The sequence below is a fragment of the Lissotriton vulgaris genome, chromosome 3_1, assembly GCF_964263255.1.
Source record: "Lissotriton vulgaris chromosome 3_1, aLisVul1.2, whole genome shotgun sequence".
In the NCBI taxonomy this organism is placed as follows: domain Eukaryota; kingdom Metazoa; phylum Chordata; class Amphibia; order Caudata; family Salamandridae; genus Lissotriton; species Lissotriton vulgaris.
Window position 1 is genome coordinate 1,189,561,600 of NC_141689.1, and position 23,982 is coordinate 1,189,585,581.

Below are 23,982 nucleotides of genomic sequence, written 5' to 3' on the forward strand. Positions count from 1 at the left end.
TATTCAACATTCTGGAGTCTCAAACTAACCTTGATTCGAATCAGGTGAGGTTTTGCCATGGTAAAAGTACTGAACTAGTTGTTGTATTGGTCCAGAATGACATTTACACTCTATGGATGCAGAGTCCGGGGACCCAATTGCTCCTGGATCTCTCAACAGCCTTTGACACTGTTGCCCATGGGGTGCTTTATTTCAATACTTAAACACATTGGTTTAAATAGTGTGGTACTGATGTGGTTTATCAAATTATTGACCAATCGTTACCAAAATGTTCCCGTTTCAACTTTTGTCTCAGAATCTAAAACCACCAACTGTGAAGTTCCCGGGTTCCCAGGGAATCCGTTCTTAACCATCACTCTAATTTCTATGAGACCCTAGGTAAACCACCTCAGTTGGGTATGAGATTTTGTATGTATGTAGATGGAACGCAGGTCCTTTCCAGACTCTCTCCCTCATGACAAACTGTGCTGTACCCGAGAGTCCTGTTGTCAGATAACAAACATCAACATTTAACCCGGAGTAAAACACAGATGCTTTTAACATCACCAGCGGTCACCACTGGTCTGAGCATGACCTTTCTAGGATTGTCACTAGATATCTCTCCCCCCCCTTCTCTAGCCAAAGAACAGAACCTGGGCATCTATATTGCCTCAAACCTTACTCTCCTGATCCCATATATCTCAAATAGCATAGACCTGCTTATTCCAAAATGAAATTCTAATCTAAGTAGATTAATGCCATGTCTATGGGAACGCTGCTGCCAGACTTGACGTTTGGCCGAAGGAAGTGTGACTCCGTTCCCCCTGGTCTGAGGGATTTACATTGGCTTCAAGTTTATAAAATAATTATTTTTAAAGTCCATAGTGTATAAGTGCGTTTACACAAAGAAGCCGGAATTGCTTGCAACTCAAAGTGTTTGTTTTAAACCAGTAAGACATTTATTGTACTCGGAAAGAACATGCCTTCTTCGCCTTCCACGAGTCCGCGCGGTCATGTACGGTGATGAAGCATTTTCTTCTGCAGCAGCTGGGATCTGTGTTTCCCTTCCACTATCGCTGCGCACGATTTACAAAGGCGCTCAAAACCTATCACTTTAACCGTTGGCTAAGGCCTGGTCTGAAACCTGGAGTAGCTCAGGTAGGAAGATGGGAACTGTGGTAGACAGGAAGCAACGAGCTGGATAAGGTCATAGGGGCAGATAGGGGGGAAGATAGGAGGGAGGAGGTCGAGACAAATAGAATGGGTAAGGGGCAAATTGGTAACTGGGGAGAGAGGGGGCCGGGGCAGATAGCACGGAAGTGAAGCAGAACGGTGAACTGGGACACCCGAGGTGGCTGGGGAAGCCAGGAGTCAGGCAGCGATTGAAGTCTGCGTGAAGAAGCAGCAATTGGAACACGTGCAGCTAGGACAGCTGGGGAGGTAAGAGCTGGGGCAGTTAGGAAGGCAATGGGGCAAATATCAGGGAGCTGGGCGGACAGCAGGAGCTGGGCAGGTAGGAAGCGTGGAGTTGGAGCAAACATGAGGGTTAGTGCAGGGTTCCCTGCAGCTGCAGATGTGAACCGTTCGCTGAAGAAGATAAGAAACAGGAAGTTGGGGTGAGGCAGTAGGCGAAGATGGAACAGACAGGAGGCAGGGATACAGAAATGAAAACATGGAACTGGTGGAGGAGATAAGTGGGACTCTAAGGCAGCTGGAAAGCAGGGGCCTAGGAGAGGCTGGAGGGTGCCGGGGCAGGCAGGGGGTTGGGGTATATCTGAGGCAGGGAACAGGGGTTTATAGATCGTTTGAGTCTGGGGAGACAGACTGGATGCAGGGAAGTAGAGCTGATGGGGCAAGTGTGAAGTAGGGCAGAGAAGAAGCATGATGCTTTGATAGAGAGGAGGCAGACCGCTGAGAGAGGAGACAGGGAGCTGGGGCAGACAAGAGTGGGTGTGCAGAGAGCCCGAGCAAACAGTAAGGGTGAAAGGGCAAGTAGGAGGAATGAGGCGGGCAGCTCGGGTAGAGAGGATGCAAGGAGCCGGCCAGAAAGGAGGGAGCTGGAAGACAAGAATCGTGAAGCTGGGCACACAGAAATCAGGAAGCCGGGCAGATAGGAAGAAAGGAGCCGAGGCAGATAGTAAGAAAGGAGCCGGGGCAGATAGGAAGGAGGGAGCTTGGGCAGACAGCTGCCCGGCTTGCCACGGAGCGCCCTGCTTTGCGTCCCCGTCCCCCGAGCCGTGAGTTTATTGGGGGGGGGGCATGTAGCACAGTAGACATGTTACCTTATGGCCACATCAGAGCAGTTAGCGGTAGGAGGTGCCTGGAAGTGCACAGGTGCTCAAACAGCAGATGCACACCGAGGGTAAGCACAGCACAGGCCCAGCGTTGTTGTTGGCAAATTGTTTTACTATTTTTTTTATGTGCGGTACAGCCGCTAAGTGACGTCAGGCGGGCGCACGCACTTCCGCGCAGGCGCAGAGTGTTCTTGGCCGTTTCTCCGCTTGCTGATATTGTAGAAGAGGCGTCGGATGGAGAAAGAGCGGGGACCGGTGAGTAGGAGGATGGGGGGGGTGTTACCCCTGATGGAGTACGGGGGCAGGGGCAATGCCAAAGAGGGGAGGTAGAGCAGAGAGAGGGAACAAAAGCAGAGACTTTGGGGGAAATTAAGAAAAATGAGTGAAAGTTGCGGGAGGTGTGTGTGCCTGTGCGTGCGTGTGTGTGCGTGCGTGTGTGTGCATGCGCGCGCGATAGGCTGACTTGCTGGGAATGTGGACAGGAGATGTGCACGGCGCCGGGCTGGACGTGCGCGTACAGGCGATGACATCGCCGAGGGAAAGCGCGTGCCCATCCCCTGTCCACCATTCCCAGCAAGCCGGCAGCAATAGTTCTTTCGGTGATGCGAGACCTAAAAAGAGGGTGTACATGGTAAATGAGTAGTGGCAATTTTTTTTCAAGACTTGGAAATAAAGAAATTGAGAAGTTAATGGATAAGAAGTAATTTTAGATTATGAATTAAAATAATGAAACTTGAGTAAGAGGCATTTAGGAAACTACTGAGTTTTGGACTCCATTCTTTGAAAAACCCTAAAAGGACTCTTCTTAGGTGCCTCCTTCTCAGTGTTCTAAGTTTTAAATGACCCCACTAGAGAGGGTGGTCCGGGATTTTTTTCAGGTAGAACACCAGGGAGGGGCCCTCTTCTCCTGATAAGAAACACTCGTGTTTTTCTTGATGACTGAAAAGGTGGTCCGAGTGAGAGATTCCATTTGTGGGAATACCCAGAGGGCAGATAGCTGGGGTGCAAGAGATATCAGGGGCTGCAGCAAGTAACAAAGGCAGCTGGAGGAAAGCAGAATTAGTGTGAACACAGCCTTAAGGTCGTTGGGTCCAGCCGCATGCGCAGATCCATGCCCACACTACCTGCCCCATAAGACTTACTTTTGGGTGTCCACTTACCCAGAGATGTAGATGAGGCCTGTTGAAGTGCCCTCTCCCACCGGATAGGTACATTCCACGGCGAGCTCCATTGAGATGGGATAGATAGAAAATGTTAATAATCCAAAGAGAGAACAGAATACAGCCACCAAAGCTGGCTGCCCTGGCAACCTGGACACCTGGGGAAAAACAAAGAACCATCTAAAACCATTCTTTGTAGCTGTACTTTAAATGAGATTTTATGGCAAGAATATTTTAGTCAATATTTTTAAAGATAGAGAATAAATACAATTTCGAGAGAGTCAATGCAATGTCAAGAGAGTATAAAAGTTATCAAAAACTGTGATGACTGAGTTTCATTATCAGATATGAAATAGTCCCTCTAACACTCAAAGGAGGCGGATGGATACATAGAGAGCCACCAGAAAGACAGTGAGACCAAAAAAATCCTGTGTGCTGGTCGATGATGTGATTGACAGTATAAACAGAAATAGTATGCAGTTTCTAATATGTAGTGCAGGCGATGGTAAGAGATCAAAGGGAAAACCCAGTGAGAGAAAAGTCTCCTCCTTTTGGAAAAAGACCCTCACACACCCAACAAGCAGGTGTCTTGCTTCATCACTTGGTCTGCTCCTTATCGGGTAAGCACTGCAATACCTGATCAGGTGCCTGTGATGGGGCCTTCTTGGAAGAGATCTTTATTCCTAATGTTGTTGGGTGCAGTGCGTGTGAGGGCCCTAGCGAATGTGTATAGTGTAGGTGGTGAAAATGTGTCGGTTGTGAAAAATAAAACAGGGATTAGTGGTCCACTCAGAACAATTTTAATGAGTTGTGGTCACTACCCTGGTTAAAACTAGAAAACGCCCACTCTCACTCTAAGGTATGCGAGAATATGTGCTAGTGCAATAGATCAACCTGTTTCTAGCCTGTTATCTATTGATGGCAATTCCTCAGGACCATAATTAGATCTACCTACACTTTTTGGTGGTGGTCAGGACCTAAGTGAAGTGTATAAACGACCAACCATACAGCACCCTGAAAAATTGGTACCTGTAGATCTATACCCGAACCCTGGTTGAGTCGGGGGCTAATGGCATTGTGTACCGGTAGAGGCAGCTGGATAGCTTTAGAACCCGTTTCACATTTGATCATCCGTTTTCCCTTAATTACAAAATCTCTCATGCAAATAAATGGGCTAATATATTACTGGATAAAAGAAAACTCACTGTTCAACTTTATTTGTGCATTCCCCTTAGAGAAAATACTGTACCGCCCTGCCATAGCAAACGGCAATGTCCCGGGGGTGGGCACCCCGGGACATTGCAGAAGCCAGCCCTGGGGGTGGCGGTCCCCAGGGCCATCAAGGGCTCCAGGTGGGGGGCATGTGGCCCCCTCTCATGTGTTTAAAGCGCTGGGGAGGTGGTAGTCCCCGGGGGTCCGCAACTGACGCCTGTATCTGAATATTTAGTGCTCCAGGAAGGTGGTGGTAACTGGCTAACTGGGGAAGTGTGGAGGGGCTTGAGTTAATTTTAAATGTAGCCCCTGGGATGTGGCAGTCCCTGGGGCTGCGTGGGGCCCCGTAGCCCCCGCATTTAAATCAGGTAGCCTGGGGAGGTGGTGATCCCCAGCGCATGTGGGGCCGCGAGGCCCCCCAAATAATCAAATGCCCGGGAAGGTGGCGGTCCCTGTGGCTTGGGGGAGGCCACGAGGTCTCCCGACCCTATTTCAACAAACCCCCCGGGGAGTTGGTGGTCCCTGGGGCTGCGGGGGGGCCGAGTGCCCCATGCATAAATTATGAAGCCCCGGGAAGGTGGCGGTCATAGGGGCTGTAGGGACCCCATGGGCCCCCACACCTTAATTTAGAATTGCCTCCGGGACCTGGCCACCAAGTGGCTTTTTAACAAACGAAGCGCGGGAGCCCAAGTCTTGTAAAATAACTGGGTGTGCAAATCCGTCCGAAATTTTTTTTTTTTAAATGCTTTTTTTGGACCTAGGGGTCCCAAGCCTAGGGGGTCAGGGTGTTTTTATCCTGCCCCCTTTTCTTTTTTTTCAACCTTTTTTCCACTCTTTTCTTGTGACTCAGTTACAGAGTCAAAAGATGGTTGCCCACACTTCCTGGTTTGGAGTGTTGGCTGCCAATCAGAAGTCAGCTTGTGCTCTGGAGGAGTGACCACATCTCCTCGGTGTTCAGATATCGAAAGTTTTCTTTTTTTATTTTCTCAGGAAGTACCAAACGGATTTACACCATTTAAAGAAAGGTCGCTTTCTGAACAAAGAGCTACCTTTTTGCCAAATTTAGTGTAATTCTGTTAAGCAGTTCGGGCTGTAGCCGTGTCTAAAATTTCCTAAGGAATTAAAATGGGGAAACCACGTTTTGGGACACTTTTTTTTCCTCGGCCCACGCTCGACGAATCACCCCAAAACTTTCAAGACAGGAGCTGACCGGAGCGCCCCATTAGTTTTGAAAATTTCACGAAGATTCGCCAAACAGCGCCAAAGATATTGGCAAATCAAAAAACGCTTTTCCTATGGAAACCAGGTCCTAACTATAACTACCTACTGGCGACCACCAGTAGGTAATATATATATCATAATTACATGATGGCCGAAATAGATGATTTTGTATTTGTGAATTGTGCTGTGGAAGTTAGCAAATCAAAACTTTTTATTTGAAGAAATGATGACATTTCAACAAATAGCATTTGCACTTTATTCCCCTACACACCCACCCGTAAGGATATCAGCATTGTGAGCATATGCTTGTACGTTCTTAGATACACGTGATGCACTGGAGAGCATTTGCTTTCCATAATGGCCACAATTTTGAAGCCACTATGCTAGAGGCATTTTGTTTACAACCCAGTAACCGCTAATATAGCACTCACACTTTATCATTGATTTTTATTGCAGGACAATTGATCAGGGGACTAACTTTTGTGAAAGACAGTGGCAGAGCCTTGGAAATATTGAAGCATTTGCACTTTGTACGATGGCACTTTTGTGACACAATATTGAGGGGAATATTGACTTTGCAAGGATTACCTCGGTCATTTTATCAGCTTTTGAACCATAATTTTATATCTATTTTATTCTAAAATGTATCAAGGTTATTTATTGTGGACATGTATGATTTTATGGTATAAAGCACGAGCTGAGGCACTTACATAACGATGAACTCAACTCTGATTCCGAATTTTTGAAAAAACAATAGGAACTGGCTATCACATTGTGATGCATCCATGCTAGATCAAGTAACAATGGAAAATAAGCACCCAGAAACAGTTTATTTATGTTAATATTTATTTATATGAAATGGACCTAATGAAATTTGGCGAGAGATTCTTGAAATGTAAAGATCTCTCAATGCGAAAGATGGGTGCTGAGTCTGTTTTCCATGGCTTGTTCGCCATAAGTTGGCAGGGTATGCTCAGACGTGAGTCCCTTGCTCACTTTGCCACTGGATTCAAGCAAGCCTGGCTGAACACGGCTGTAATGCCAGAAACCGGTCCTAGGAAGCTTGAATCTGGTCCAGGGAAGGCATGGCTTGGCAGTTCGGGCTGGACTGCTCCCATGAGGCACAGGGTCAGATTGATTTGCATATGGCCATGTCTGAACTGGGGTGGCAGAGTGGGCTAAAGAACGGTGATAGATTAAACCCAGATCTGTTGACTGGGTGTGAGTGTTTGATTGGTTCAGATGCTCCGTCCATCACCACCCCCTTTTGTACCGCTATGTTTGCCATAAGTTGGCAGGGTATGCTCAGACGTGAGTCCTTTGCTCACTTTGCCACTGGATTCAAGCAAGCCTGGCTGAAGACGGCTGTAATGCCAGAAACCGGTTCTAGGAAGCTTGAATCCGGTCCAGGGAAGGCATGGCTTGGCAGTTCAGGCTGGACTGTTCCCATGAGGCACAGGGTCAGACTGATTTGCATATGACCATGTCTGAACTGGGGTGGCAGAGTGGGCTACAGTACGGTGATGGATTAAACCCAGAACTGTTGACTGGGTGTGAGTGTTCGATTGGTTCAGATGCTCCGTCCATCACCACCCCCTTTTGTACCGCTACATTTTTGTTATAGCAGATCTGAATATCATTTTATTTTAGCTCTAGTTTCTTCTTTCTAGCTTTGTTAAACATTGTAAATAATGAATACTATGTAGCATAAGTTAACATGTTTTGAGGGGATGAAAAGCCTCTGCCCAGATGTAGCAACCTTCTCTTAGTTTCTGGGTTCTAAAAAGTAAACGTAATGGGAGCTATGGTCTTCTGAGCTCTTTTAAATCACTTGTTATTGATAAGAAAAAGACAGTTGTTTCTGGTTTTTTTCTTTTAGTAAAGTAGAGTTACACAGATTAATCAAAATCTGCCCTTTCCATCTTCCAGTAATGGAGGGGAAAATGAGATGTGAAATAAACTTATGAAAGCTTTGCTTCAAATAATCTCAAGAAGCAGAAAGAAATTGACACCCGAGTTCTGTTTTGAGGTTATAGTGCTTTGTACCGACTTTAAAGTAATTTACAGAGTTGAGTAAGGCGCTGCAATACAGACAAATACAGACATAGCAGAACTGCTTGAGGGAATTACCAGGTATTCGGCGTTTGACAAAAATGAGTGATTTTGGCTAAGAAGAAACGGAAAGAAGGCTTTCTCAGACTCTTAGATACATTCCTGTAGGTCAAATGGGAGTAGAGATGGAGGGAGACAGGCAGTGCCAGATTCAACTCTGTAGAGACCCATAGGCAGTCGAAATGTCGGGCCTCCCTCACAAATTATCTCCTAATACCCAATGTTGCGTTTTTTTTAACAAACTTACAGCTGCCAGAAGATGAGCTTTTAAGAGAAAAATTGTTATGTGAATCTGAAGTCTCTGGTTTATGTACTTTCAGTTGGTAATGAGTACATTACATGTATACAGCATTTTCTCTGTCGTCTTTAATGTAAAGTTTTCATTTCATTGAGTTGATTTTTTTTTTTTTTTATCTACTGAAAACAATATTAAGAAAGCTTGATTGTAATTGGTGCCGACTTCGCCTATTTGGTAATCCGGAACGGGAGACAAGAAAGGAACACTACGCAAGTGGGACAGTTTGGTGTCAATGTCATCTTCTCGTAGAGCAGGAACAACAGGGTGGCTTATGCTATGCTCTTGACCTTGTTCCATTTCAGATGGTAAATATCATTGCTCTGAAAAAAGAGTACCGCGTTAATACCAAATTTGGGATAAAGGCAGTCTTCAGACCAATCAGATCAGGTTACCACGTTCACCTCTGTGAATGACATCCTGCAAATCCCGAAGTTGGACTGGTGAAGGAGAACAAACCGAACTATAAAAGGAAATAGTGTCAAAATGTTATAATATTGGGTCTGGATTGCCTAAGGAATTAGGAGCCAGATTTATCATAGTGTTAGGTTGTCCTAGCATCACACTGGGTAACTAAAGCAAGGGCAACACTAAAGTCAAATTTACCACTCGTCGCAAGGGCACCTTGCGTGGCCTTGCAGTGGTTGGTAAATCTGGAGTAACGAAAGGCATTGCAGGTTGCGGCCTTGCGCTACTCTGCCCCAGGGAGGCGTTCCATGGGTGGAGCGTGGGTGTTCCCATGCATCCGCCCATGGATTTGGCGCATTCCTAGATTTACCATTAGTGGTAGACCTGAGAATGCATCCGAATGCTACGCCTTAAAAGGTGAGGAGTAACGAGTATTCAATAACTGTACATCATGGCTATAAACATCCAAAAGTATAATACATTTAACCAAAATATAGAATTGTGGCAAAATCTCAACGACAGATGTCCCCGGTCCCCAACAGTTTGCGATAAAACTAACCAACCCAAAAAAACCACGAGATTTAGTTAATCGATCTTACCAATGCAAAAGCAATGCTTGCAAGTGCTGCTCCACAGAAAAAGACCTTGGTTGCCTCTGTAAACATTTTAGTTCTGTCAATGTACAGCCCAAGTAAGAAAGCACCAAGCAGTCCAAAGGCAATAAGTAGAGCCCCGCAAAGTCCTGCAAATGACTAGAAAGAACAGAGAAAATTGGTTAGCCTTAGGAATAATAAGAGTCAAATACCAAAATATATTCTATTTTTCTATCTGTTCCTGAAGTACAACCAAACACTTATAACAAAGTAAGTCAGATTCAGAAAAGGTTTACCCAGAAGAGGTGGAAGTTGCGGTTGCACAGCAGTAAAACCATTGTCAAAATACTTTCAGAGTAAAAATAGCTGAAATCACAGCAACTGCAAACACTGTCAAAAGTCTATATTCAACAACAGTAAAAGCACTAGGGCAATTAATTACATTTTGTGGTAGCTTCTCAAGCTATGGTCATTAGGGGGCATATTTATAAGAGGGTTGCATCACGTTTGCACCACCACATGGTACATGCATGACGCAAACCTTTAAGTCAGATTTTTGAAGCCATGTAAAGCCACTTTGTGTGGCTCCAAGAATCCTGAGTAATGCAACGCAGCGCAAATCATTGTGTTGCGTTACTCTGCTCTGGGGAGCTGTTCCATGGGCATTGCATGGGAGTTCCCACACAACTCCCATGGTTTTTGACGCTTTCCCAGATTTACAAGACCTTGTAAACCTGGGAATGCACTGAAAAGACACACCTCCCCAGGAGAGGTGAAACAAGGAGAAATATCTTTATTTCTCCTCATTACTTCCTCTTTCTGTGTGTTCTGCATTCTGTAAATGACCGGAGAGCAGAGGTTCTGCTGGTTGAAGCTGGTTTACCATTCAGAGCGGCACCTGGTTGCAACTGCTCAGATTCAGCGCAAAGGGCTGTGGTCGAAGGCCATTGAAGTCATCGACTGTCGGCAGGGCAGGGCTCGAGGTGAACTGCACGTTAAGCTACATTCCGCAGAGTAATGACCGGAGGAACCTGTGACAGGGAGCCGAGGAATCGCAAATGGCTAAAGAAGAGCTCCCAGCAGGGTGCCCTGTGATATTATGGCAGCCGCATTGCTGCTCCCTTGTCTTCAGCCCACGTAACCACCCCCTCTACCCAGAAGTACAGGGAAGTTCAGGGGCGTAGTGCACAGTGCCGCATCCCGCCACCCAATTGAGGCCTGAATGAGGAAGGGCTGCAAGCGGCCAAGTAGGTGCTGCAGTGTTTCTGTAGTAGAGTGGAGAGTGAGGCCGCGAGAGAGCGACCGAAGAGCGAGTAAGCCTGGTGTGGACCATGGAGATAGCACCCCCGGTAGGCCTGTTTGGCAAGCCGGTTTGGAGCCACAGAAGAGTGGTGTAGTAGTGGTGACTAGCTGCCATCTAAATCCTGGGAAGCCTGGAAGCAAGTAAGGGTTTTTGGTGGAACTTTTATAGCATTTACAGATTTTGTATAACTTTAGCAGCAGCCAGGACCTGTGTACTGAAATGCCATAATTAAGCTTTGCCCTGCCTCAGACCCCGCCCTCCACCAACCGCTACAGCCCCCAGTTCCTCTGGGAAGGAAACCAGATGAATGTAAGCACCCTTTATTGCTGGCAAGCCTTCAAGGGGAAAACTGGAAAGTGGGTGAGAAGAACTTAATGAGTGATTTTAATCGCTAGGATTAGGTGGGGGAGCCAGGGGCAGCTAACAGGGAGGGTGTCTGTGAACAGGGGTGTACGACAGGGCTGTGTGATGGCCCCGACACTGTTCTCCCTCTTTGTTAATGGGGTTGTGGACCATTTGAGGGAGGACAGTGCCGATGCCCCAGTCCTGGCCAGGGAGAAAACACCCACCCTCCTCTTCGCGGACGATACTCTGCTGCTGGCCAAAACCCTAACGGGCCTGCAAAATTTTTTGGATAAATTCAGCCTGTTTTGCCATGAACGTGGACTCACCATCAACACGACAAAAACAAAGCTGATGGTGTTACCCCCCCAAAAAGGGAAGGAAACTTCAGATATCTCCTAATGGATCCCCTCTCGAGGTGGTCGAGGAATTTGACTATCTGGGAATCAGGATCAATAGTAAATTGAGGTGGGATTCCCATATAGCCAAAATGTTGCTAAACCTCAAGAGAGTTTCGGGTGCCATCTTAAGGAGCCAGCGATTATCAGATAGTAGGCCCATTGCCCCGGCTCTCGCTGTGTATGAAGGAAGGGCCCTGCCTTCTGCGACATATGGGGCAGAACTATGGGGTGGTGAAAATGTCCAAGACTTGGTCAGAGCTGAGAATACATTTATAAGGGATCTAGTTGCCTTACCAACCTCAACCCCGCTGAAACCACTGTATTTAGATATGGGCAAATGCTCTATCTCAGATGTAGTCCATCTGCGCCCGTTGCTGTTCTGGGTGCGCCTAAGGAGGACCCCAGAGCTAGCAAACTATGCCCTGGTGATGGACGAACTGATTGCTTTGAACACCGGGAGTAAAATACATTGGGTAAACAAACTTAAACAGATGGTTTTGAAGTTGGGTCTGGCTGAATCCTGGACCACCCAGTCCCCACCCCCAAAGCAAGTAATAAAGAAAATTTATTGGGAGTGGGTGGAGGCAGAAGAACAGAGGAATCCGAGCTGGGGCCCCTTAACCTCGCAGTTTTTAGAACACAAGCCAATTAGAAAGTTGGAACCGTTTCTAGACCTCATCAGAATACCTAGAGACAGATTGATCTTTTTAAAGATGAGGTACAGGACATTATCAATCAACAATTTCACCAAAGGTTGGAAAGGCTCAAGGGCCCCAAACGGTGCATGCCCTTGTTGTCCTTGCAAAATAGAATCCCTTCCACACTTTCTGTTTGGCTGTAAAGCTTATAAGAGGGCAAGACATAGATGGCTGAGACCGGTTTGCAGGGAGCTGGGCGTTAGAGGTTGCCCTCCGCATCATTACAACTAACACGTCTTCCCTCTTTATTGTTTGTGGTGTGGCAAAATATTTATCAAGTGCTTGGCTCATTCGCACGAGGATGTTTATTGCTACTAAAGCTTAGACCCTTTGGACATGGTCATTAACTCATAATGTTTCTAAATACCGTCGTACTTTAGTAGTGTCATGTAATTATGTTTTAAATGTATATAGCATTTTAGTAATTTTTTAATATGAAATGTACATTTTTAGCTCCAATTTTTGTTTTTGTTTTTTATGAATGTATGCACTTTTATGATATGACAATATCGAATAAAGTATCGAACGATTTTATTATTTTGAAACACTACCAGGCTTGGATAAAGCTGTGGGGGATGAAGTGGGTAAAAATGATGGGGGGGGGGATGTTTCTGCCTGTCCCAAGGTTATCGTCAGCACCATGTCTTTCCCCCTTTGGAATCAATAGTAACACAGAGGAGAGTGAGGCCGCGCAACAAGCAGTGACTAGGCAAGGGAGGGAGGGAGCGGGGAGAATGAATCATTAGAAGAGGCAAGAAGGGATATCCCTCGGCAATGCACTATACCCCCTGAAACATCACAGTCCTTCCTGGCCTTAGATATGACCGCAACCTCAGCATCGTCAATATTAGAAGTAATGTTTCTAATGCTTTTGACACTTCAGGGAATATAAGAAGCCCTAGTCGAGAATAACTGACAGGGGAAATTTAATAAAACAACTACAGAGGATCACAGAGGAGCTAAAACAAATTAATAGTTGCAAGCCCATCCTAGTACGACCAGTGACAGAAAAAAGACATCAGGAGGTATATGTAACATTTGACATTGATGAGACAACTCACACACAGACTGTAAGTTCCCCTTTGGTAAGTATACTGTTGATAATAAAGAGATGACAGCACTGGGGGCCAAAGAGGTATGTACCTCATTCTGAGATAATAGGGAAAATACAGAAGACACTGAATAAGAAAGGGGGCATAAAACAATGCTGGAGGAAAGGGCAGTGTGTAGCCCCAGAGCTAGCGAGCCAACAGAAGAATGGAATGGGAAGCAAAAAGAGCATGAGTGGTACTTTGAGTAGAAATGGAGTAACAAGTCAAGAGGAGATGAAGGTGTTGACGGAAAGTATGCAACCCTGTAGAACTGTAGAAGAGAGAAGAAAAGGAATAGTTGGATTAAAATAAGAGGGAAGTAGGGTGAAGGGAGAGTTGCCTCGAATAAGTAAAAGGGGCAAGTCCACCTTAGATCATCTTGGGAAAAGTAAATGCTTACGGTCAGCCAGAACTTCAGGAAGAGTGAAAAAAAGTATAATAGGAGAGACAGTTTATGGTTATTTATGGAACCGTGGTGAAGAATAGGGAAGAAACGCCAGAGGAAGCTAAAGTTCCTGAACCGCCCGCACCTTGTAGAAGTACTTTCTAAATGTCTTAGCCTGGGTGAGATTACAACCGGCGATATAAGGTAAATAGCTTGTGCAACAAACTTGAAAGGAAAAGAGGTAACAAAGGACAAAGGTCCTTTTTTATCCAGAATGTGTCAAACAAATGGTGGTGAGAGCCGAGGAAGAATTATAAAAGGAGGGTATGAGATTGGAAAAAAATGTTGAACAACGAATGGATAGGAGTGGTCCTAGGAGCCTTGGGGCTCTTACCCACCAGGCAGGAATATGCCCTGATCAAATACAATTTGGCTTATCAGGGGATCAGCAGAGAAGAACATTTATGGATAGAAGCAAGGGTGGTCTACAAGTAGCTATAGTAAATGCTGTAAAAGGACCAATGTTGAGGAATTGATTCAAACCTCTATCTTATTCAATAGCAAGTTGTGAAGATAATACATTAGGAGGGATGAGTGATCTGGATTAGGAAGCAGAGTGCTTGTACAGCCGGCATGTATTGATTTGGAACACAGGGGGATACAGGAGACAGTTAACTCAAGATACCTTTAAAGAGATGTTAGGAAGATATGAAATAATGTGCTTTCAAGCGACTTGGCTGTGCGAAGTACCTGATCCAGTAGATGGATTTGTAATGCTTACTAAATGCATAGCGTATAGGCCCAGGATGTCCTTCAGGGGAACTGTTCACTTTAGTATCGACTAAAATAGCCAATAAAACAACTAGGCTAAAAGTTAAAAGTCATTGGCTATTGGCTAGTTAGATAGAACTCTATAGTGGCCCTGGCCAAGAAGACAAATAATTGTGGTTAATATATACATCTGGCCAGCAGGGTACATAATAGATTATGAAGCACAGTTGGGATATTAGAAGAGGGTTTGGAGTTAATCTGCTCAGCAAATGCAACACAGTTGGTAATGATTTTAGCGGATTTTAATCATAAATTGGATCCCTCTTTTAGTGAGATAATTCTTTAAAGAATTATTAGCCATGGTACAGGTCCCCCCCCGGCTAGATTCCCCAAGTTCAGGAGGTACTGTATGAGATAAAACCCTAGTAAAGCTCTTAGGATCTATAGGGCTGTTGTGTGTCATTGGACGAGTAGATGCCAACCACTCAGCAACAAAGACTTTTAACATAGGTAATCAGATCTGTGCAATTGACTATGCCTTCATAAATACTTGCCACTTTTCTGAAGTAGAGGGTTAGAAGTGCTGCAAATTGAAGGTAGCGAACACTGGGCTCTACAGGTAATACTTAGGAAGGAGCAAGGGGTGCAAAGAAACAGATTGGCCCCATTGCTGATTGAGTATCCCCGACATATAACTACCTGGATAACTGAGGATAGTCTGAAATTGCTTTATGTGCTGATGGTCAACAATACGTCTTTTGATAAACCAGAGGAGCTGAATAATATCCTAATATGGTATGGCCAGGTGATTGAGCAAGTGGTAAATTGTTTGAGGGTGAAATTAAAATCAGGCCCTGTGACTAAGGAACATGTTCATGATAAGGAGCTTAAAATTGGAGGTACAGAAATTGGAAAGGCTGCTTCAGAAAAGGCATGATAAGGTAACAGTGGAGAGCCTCCGCTCTGCAAAACTTGAGTATAAAAATAAATTGAAGGAAAGGAAATCAGAGTATATGAAAAATTGTGAAATTATGCTTGAATTGATAGGCACATTTAACATTAGGACATTTTAGCAACTGGTGCGGGAGGGGAATGTGCAAGGCGAAATTAGGTGTTTAGCGGGAGAAGATGATTGGATTAATCACTTGAACAATCTGTATGATAGTAATAAGGTAGATGAGAACCTAGAAAATATTATTAAGGTTGGTGTAGAAAAAGAGTTGCACTTCTCCTTCCGGAAAATACATAAAATCATCAAATCCCTAAAGCTAACTAAAGCTGCAGGCCCAGATATCCTACCGGCAATTATATTGACACATAATGTGAATCGGTGGGCAAGTTACTTTAATGACATTTTTCAAAAAGTCTTTGACTACTGGGCACTTCCCCAAAAGCTGGAAAGGGGCAATAGTGAGACCAATATATAAAAAGAATGATGCTAAACAGCCCAAGATGTATCGTCTAATTAGCCTGTTGGATATGGGGGAGAAAATAGTCTCAAAAATACTGTTAGGCGTAATGAAGGCCTGGGTAGAGCAAAACAACCTAATTCCGATACAGCAAAGTGGTTTTAAAGAGGGCCAATCAACAATAGACCATTGGCTTAGTCTAAGGGCAATGGCAAAAAAGGCAAGTGAGCAGCGGGGCAGATTATTTTGCTGCTTTGTTGATTTCAGGGCCGCCTTTGATTTGATAGATCATACGTTTCTGTGGGATATGCAAGGGCGGCTTGGCATCAACAAGGCGTTACTCTTACTAATCCAGGAATTGCATTGGCAGAATTGGGCACGGCTAATCTTTGATACCCATGGGAGCCTGTCAAAGAAAGTACTGATAAAGAATGGTCTACGACAGGGCTGCGTCCTTGCCCCCTACTCTTCTCATTATTCCTGTCCGACTTACCAAGTATGTTACATAAAGCTGCTGGTCTATGCCCGAAGATGGGCGGGACCCATATCCCTGGTCTACTATATGCCGATGATTTGGTGATAGTCGACATGACAGAATTGGGTCTGCAACAGAAATTGGACATTTTCCAAAATTATTGTTTAAAGAAATGCCTTACAGTTCATTTGGACAAGACTAAAATAATGCTTCTGGGGAAAGGAACGTTTTTTTTTATAGGCATCTGGGGGAGGTCAATGTTGTGGTGGTGGACAAATAAAAATATTTGGGTATGAGGATCGATACCAAATTAAATTAGAGGGACCACACAGGATCATTAAAATCAACTGCACTATCTTCAGTATGGGGCATAAAACAGTCCAAGCGAAAATATGGAGGGCCGTCTTTACGCCCCATTTTGTTGACCTTTAACGCAATGGTCCATCCACGGTAAGAGGTGGATGTATTAGTCTTAGGCAGTAAATTGGGTTGGAATTTTGAGGAGGGTAAATGTGTGAAACAGCTCCTTGCACTTCCACCATCAACCATAATCCATGCTGAAAGGGCAGAATGCCAAATTTTAGACAAATGCTTGCTAAAATCTGTGTCAAACTATCACTAGCGTGAGAACAGTGGAAGTTAGGGCAGCAGATCCCTAAGCAGGAGCTATGCGCTATTATAAGTAACTGTGCTAAAGAGGAGGATTTGTTCACTTTGGGGGCAAACTGTCCACCCAGTTCTTGGTAAATAGCTGGATCAATGATAACACGTTCCCTTATATCGAGTCCCTGGAAAGTCCCAAGCTTAGGAAGGCCATTTTGAAATGTAGGGTTGGACTTAATCCATTCAATGCAGATATGAAGATAAAAGCTGCAATGAGAAATGATCAGGGCTAATGCACATGAGGGCTGAAAGTAAAATGCAGCGGCCCACATATTTTATTGGATTGTTTGTGGTTCCTACAGGAATGGAAGGAGTTCTTAAAGCCTTTTTTTATTGTTTATAAGATTATTAATAGGGATCAAGCCTGCAGCCTGTTGATAAATATGAGATTTTTAAATGCTGTATGCGCAATAGGAAGATTTTTAATTGCAGTACAGGAGTCAATAAAAGAGCTGCTACTATAACTTGAAAGGGCCCAGGGGGATGAGCAGTGCTATAAAAGAATTAAATGTAAAATAAATTAGTAGGTGCCATTTAAATTCTTATTGTATTTACCAATACACAAAGAAAGTCGTTCATTCTTGCAGTACAAGCACATTACATTCATAGTCTTACATTACTCTTACAGTAATAGTTTCTGTCAGAAATGGGGTCTCCAGTTGGCAGAGGTTTGCACCCTGTCCAAGCAGGGACCCTCATTCTAGTCAGGGTAAGGGAGTCACACAGCTAAGATGGCATGTGCTCACCCACTTTGTAGCTTGGCATGAAAAGTCAGGCTTATCTCTAAGGCAATGTGGAAAGTATTTGTACATATACAGTAACACAAACAAAACGCTACAAAATGAGTCCACACCAGTTTGAGAAAATAACCAATATGTATCTTAATAAAACAAGATCAAAACAACAAAAAAACAACACACATAAGCAAATATATCACTTTTTAAAGGTTAAGCAAATGTAGTCCATAGGAATCTATGGATGTGTCACTTTTAGCACTAAGTACCTCGGATAGTTCAAATTCAAAGAGGGTGCGAAGCGCAGGGGAGGCGAGGCGCCAGAAAAGCAAAGCAATGCATTGGTTTCTTACTCCCAGGGGAGGATACCAATATTTGTCCTGCCTTTTAAATACACTCCACACTGTCCATCAGGCTGTGTTGGGCCTACCTTATGGATGGCTTACATATAGTAAAAGGGAAGGGTAGGGCCTGGCGAGTAGGTGCACTTGCCAGGTCGACATGGGAGTTTAAATCTGTACACAAAGACACTGCAGTGGTAGGTCTTAAACATGTTTCAGTTCTGCAGGCCCACTAGAAACATTTGATTTACAGGCCCTGGGCACACCTGGTCCATTTTACTAGGGACTTACTAGTAAATCAAATATGCCAATCCTAGATAAACCAATCACCAATACAATTTACACAGAGAGTACTTGCACTTTAGCACTAGTCAGCAGTAGTAAAGTGCCCAGAGTCCTAAATCCAGCAAAAACAGGTCCGAATAAATAGGAGGAAGAAGGCAAAATGTTTGGGGATAACCCTGCAAAAAGGGCCAAGTCCAACTGTTTCTCTAAAGCGGTGGTACTCAAAGTACGGCCCGCGGGCCACTTGCGGCCCACCAAACCTTTCTTTGCGGCCCCATGGAAAACAACATCAGTCACGGACTTGGTGCCATTACTGCTGTTGCGATTCCTCAGGGACCGCCTTTGCTGTGAAAAGGTCAAAGGGGCATGGGCAGACAGTTAGGGGCTCATTAGTATAGCCCGGGAAACGGGACCACCCGCAATGCGTGCGGCGGTCTCGCACCAGCAATTAGGATGCGCCCGCCAGACTGGTGGGGGCATCCCGCATTTGTAACATTGCGGCAGGCGATGCTGAAAGCACCACCCGCCGCATTGCCACAACTGCAAGTTGTGCGTTTCAATGCACAACGTGACAGGCACCGCGTGGTGCCTGCCACGTTGTACATTGAAATGCAGGGGGGTACCATAGGTACCGCCCATGTGCACCCCCACCCCCTAGAATCCCTGGGGGCCCGCTACGGGCCCCCAATGTTGAAGACTGCATGCCTTTCTGTGGAGGCGTTGCCACCCCGGAAAGGCATTACACAACCATGATGCTAATATGGATGGAGGTGCCTGCAAGGCACCGCCACCATATTCCTGGGCTTTTACGCCCAGTACGCAATCGGGCAGATTGCTTACGGGTGGAAAATCGGCGGATGGTCTTCCCGTCCGCCGGGGTCCTCCCACGCCATCATAATGTGGCGGGGGAAAGTCATGCAGGTGGTGGATTTTGGCGGGTAGATTTCAAATCGACTGTTTTCATTCTTTCAGTCTCATCATTTCAGACCTGAAGCATTCTCAATATTATATACAACAAAGCCATTGTTTTTGCTTATTTATCTTATGCAACAAACAACTAATGGGGGTCTCCATTTTCGCCCTTAGATAAATCTCAACTCAACAGCAGCACAAAGCCTTTGATGTAATTCCAAATAGGCTAGTTTTAGTTCTTTCACAGTTTCATCATTTCAGAACTGAAGCATTTTCAATGTTATATATTATATACAACAAATCCATAGTTGTTGCTTATTTATCTTATGCAGCTAACAACCATTGGCAAAACCAATAGTCCTGACTTGTTGCAGGTATAATGTTACTGGTTGTATCTGATATTTCTGGATACAATGACAAACAGCAAAATACCAGTACGGTGGCACACTAGGCTAAGCACAGATTTTTTGTTTGCATGAGAGAGGGAGACTGACTGACTGACAGAGAGAAAGAGACTAACTGACTGGCAGAGAGAGCGAGAGAGAGAGAGAGAGAGAGAGACTAACTGACTGACAGAGAGAGAGAGAGACTGACTGACAGAGAGATAAAGACTAACTGACAGAGAGATAAAGACTAACTGACAGAGAGAGAGAGAGGGAAGCGACTGTGATGGAATTGGGGTCAAAGTGTGTATGAAAGTATTATCAAAATGTGCTCTTTGTAGTTACAGCTGCTTTTAAAATACAGCATTATCGCACTGTCTAATGTTTTGAAACGGGTTTGATTTCTTTTACTCTAACCCCCCCCCCCCCCCCACTAACCCCACCCCCCACTGACCTCACCCCTACCGATGGGGCCCTCGGCCACAAACCACTCTGTAATTTTGGCCCCGACAGAAAGTTTGTGAGTACCCATGCTCTAAAGTAATGTAAAGGGATAAGCTATGTGTCTTAGTTTCCTTCCATTGCATTGGCGTCTAGGTGGTAGGCTCCGGATGGCTCCCAGCCAGAATGATACTTGAAGAAAAGAAGGGCTGATCGATCTTATGATCAGGCCTTTCTTTTTTGGCCCAGCTGGAAGTTGATGTAAGAAAGCTTCCTCACGCCTGAACGTTGCTACTACGAACACATGTAGATGTGCGGGCGTTTCTGAATTATGTTCTGTTGTCTGAAATGGCACCAGGACAAATTCAGCATGGTTCCCTGGATCGGCCTGATCCCACATCTTTTCCAGAAATAACAGCCGTAACCTGGATCCAGCGGGATCCCCCTACTTTCCAGCACTGCTCCTCATAGAGTAATGACTGGAGCAATGATGTGAACGAGTAGGCAATGGCATTTACACAGGTCTTAATGCAAATAGGTACTACTAAACCCACATGCCACTAAAGCAATTTACGGTACATTGTCTAAGATTGACATTTTCACAAGCTAAGAGCATTTTAGCGAGTAAGCTTTTAAGATTCTTCTTGGTAAATAATAATTTGAAAAACTGTAGTCTATTAAAATGTGTTGCAGGCTTCTTTATCTTTTTTTTTTTTTTAATTAATCTCGACTGGCCACTAGATGGCAGAAGCATACAAATATGTGAACCTAAAACAGTTTAATGCTGCGAAAGTAACAGATAGGAATGCCACCTTTCAGAATAGATAACACGGGCCATTTGTTCATGTTTTAAGATTCTGCAAAGGCCCAGGCATAATACTTAAATTGAAGTTCATATAAAATGGTGCGTATTCATTTGTAACATGGCGTTGTCTTAGTTTTCTTTAACTATTAATGACTCAATAAGGCGACTCTGGAATACAATTTTGAAGTGCATTCTTCTTCTTGTATATTTGCTGATTTAAGTATTACAGAGAAGAGGAAAAAATACCAGCTTTAGGTGATTTTCCTCATTTTTCTACCGCCTGGGTCATAAAAAGTCTGGCCCTGGGGCCTCTCCTTGTGACTGTATCCCATTCAATTCCAGTATGGGACTCTATGATGTGTGGCTACCTTCTTTTCGGGATGATACAGGTCCTTTTCGGTTATTGAACAGCCCCTGGTGCCCATAGTAGATCTACTTCATATTAAGGAATTACATCTACATGCCAGAGGCCTGTCAGATCACACCCCTATTGGGTTGCATTTACATGGACAACCTATGCACAACACACATAGTTCGAGGAACTGATGCATATGTTCTGTGACCTTAAATGCATGCTTGCATTTTCTGGTTTAAGTTCTTACAAAAATGTAAATTATTAAAAAAGTATAATTTGTGAATACCGAAAATTAGTAAACATACTCAAAAGTGTAAACTTATTATCAAGTGTTAATTACCTCTGTGAATCAGATCCTAAACTTTAATGATTTAGTCTAAATGGAAATGCCAATAAAAAAAATTCGAAGAAAAAATATATTGCACATGCCGGTAAAAACCACAACCATACTTCTATGGGAGATGAGGGAGTGCAGCAGACGTTCCACAATAGTACGCTTATTGGTATGTGTACAGGATAGTACACATTCTTTTGGGAGGGTGGCCACAAAAAAGATATCAGAGCAATTTCTACTTAAACTACATTATCACTGTGGCCCTGATTACCAAAGGTAAGCTACACTTTTGAGTAATGTAATGTAATGTAAATGTAAAAGTACTTGTAAAGCGCGTTTGATGCCCGAAAGCGTCCAAGCGCTGAGTAAAAGCAGGGAGTACCTGGAGGGGAGTACCTGGAGGGGATCTAGGGGGAGGCGGATTTGGCGAACAGTAGGGTCTTTAGACTTTTACGGAATGAAAGGAGGTCTGGGTTGGACCGAAGTGAGATGGGGAGGGCATTCCAGAGCTTGGCGGTGTTCAAGGAGAACATCCTGCCCCCAGACCTGGCTCGCTTCACTCTGGGAACAACCGCGAGGTACGCCTCTGTCGACCGGAGGTTCCTGTTAGGTTGGTAAGGAATGATAAGAGTAAATTTACACTTTGTAGTACGTTTAGTACTTTCGGTATTCACATACTTTGAATGTAAACTTACTACAAAAGTTTAAGTTGCATGTCTCCACCCCCAGAGTAATCAATTGGATTACTCGAATGGGTGGGTGACATCCCTGCCTAAACTCCTCGATGACCCACCATAAATGTCCCCTTAATCCCATCCCCTTTAGTAAATCTGCTCTTTTTGCCACCATTCTCCTGTGCTCCTCTCACATTTACTTTTAAAATCTACACGCACATGTGCGCAGACTCCACATTTGGGGCGGAGAACTCCACACATATAAATATAAGCAACATTTACACTTTGTAGTATGTTTTGTACTATAAAGCACTACAAAGTATTCTCAATCTTTAACTACTGTATCCCCGATAAAAGGATTAGGCCCACTTTACAAAAGATTTCATTAAAACGTTTTGTAAAGTGTACCCAATACTTATAACAAAGACAACATAATTAAGGATTGAGTGTTGTAGTCTGGAATATCAAACTTGAAATCTTGAGTTAACAGAATGTCGAAGCTAAAATATCAATAAGGTAAGTGCATATATGATTCAGTTATTTGTTTTTATACAACAAAACAAATATACTTCATCATAGCTCCGACATGAGAGACTGATAAGTAACAGGTAAATACGTCTTGGTCCACTCATGTCTAACAACCCGACATCCTACCGAATTCAGTGTGGTTTGGTCTTGGTGATCCCACCAGGCACCCATTACCTTGTGGTACAAATGCGGGCAGACGCACACTTTATAAACATTTTTTTTAGCTGCTGTGCACATGTCCATATGCCTGGTTCATTATTCATCAGTCGGGGGTAGGCGCAATTCAATGTTTGGGGGTATCCCTTTTCCTCCACCAAAAATTAAATGGCCAGTTGGCGGAGTTCTATATGTCAGCGGAGTTCCACCATGTCTGCCCCCTTTCCCTCTCCCCCTAATATAGCATACTTGGGCATGCGTTAGCGTATGACAACAACATCACTCAGACGTTGATGACTGGCCAGCCCATATCTAGAGTTGCTATTTTTAACTCCACAGCTACTGACCCAATGGCGGTTGCGAGAAGGTAGTTATAGTTATGACCTAATTCCCAAGATCATTTGTGCAACTGCAGGGCTTCGGAAGTTTACAACCACACAATCCCCCCCAATGTTCTTTGGAGTCTCCCCCACCCACCCAGCTCTGGGCACTATTATGATGTTATTACTCATGGCTACCCTAAAGCCTTTATGCCTGGATAGCCAGTCAACAATTTTATTTCGCAATTGGGTCCAAGATTCAGGTTGGTCTGGTCTAAGTGGGGGAACACCGGCCAGGACCACAACATAAGGACAAGCTGCTGGTGGCAGGTCTAAAATGTCCCGCAAAGACTTAATAATCACAGGGTTTGTTATGATAGGGCCCTCCCCAAGTCGATTACCAGAATTCAGTGACGGTTTGGCCTGTTCTACCGTTGATGGTCCCTGAGGGAGAATCTTTTGGTCTGTACGGGGAGCATTCACCTGTCCGCCTAATCCTTGGCTTCCCATGGCCATTAGCGGACAAGGCAATCGCAGCCTTACTAGGTGCGCATTACCAGTAAGATTATTTCCTGACCCATGTGCCACATCCCCCGTAAACTCCCCAGCAATGCCACTGAACCTTGGCAATGAGGGTGCCGCGGGTGCCATGCCACCCTCCCTGGTAGTACTATGGGTCCCAATTGCTTCCGAGTTATCAGAGACTTGAGAATCTTTTAAGAGGAGAGACAATTTTTCTCCAATCGCCCCTAATTTATTCCAAAAAGGTGCTAGAAGAACAGTGATTAAAGTCTCCAGGCGTTTCCAATGGTCAGGATCGCTTCCATAATCCACCAACATGGGGGAGTTAGAGTTCGAAGTAAAAAGCAAACCATTATTGGATTTAGGGGAAAAATTCTCAT

General features: G+C 44.5%; 1 protein-coding gene across 1 annotated transcript in view; it reads right to left on the bottom strand.

Annotated features, from left to right (window-relative positions):
• SLC49A3 (solute carrier family 49 member 3) overlaps positions 1-23,982 on the bottom strand; it is a 399,244-nt gene that overhangs the window by 12,236 nt on the left and 363,026 nt on the right. Inside the window, exons 7-8 of the mRNA XM_086961652.1 lie at positions 9,281-9,433; positions 3,434-3,591 (exon numbers count right to left, since the gene is read on the bottom strand). Of these exons, the coding sequence (XP_086817778.1) occupies positions 3,434-3,591; positions 9,281-9,433 (311 nt within the window). The remainder of the gene's footprint in view (positions 1-3,433; positions 3,592-9,280; positions 9,434-23,982) is intronic.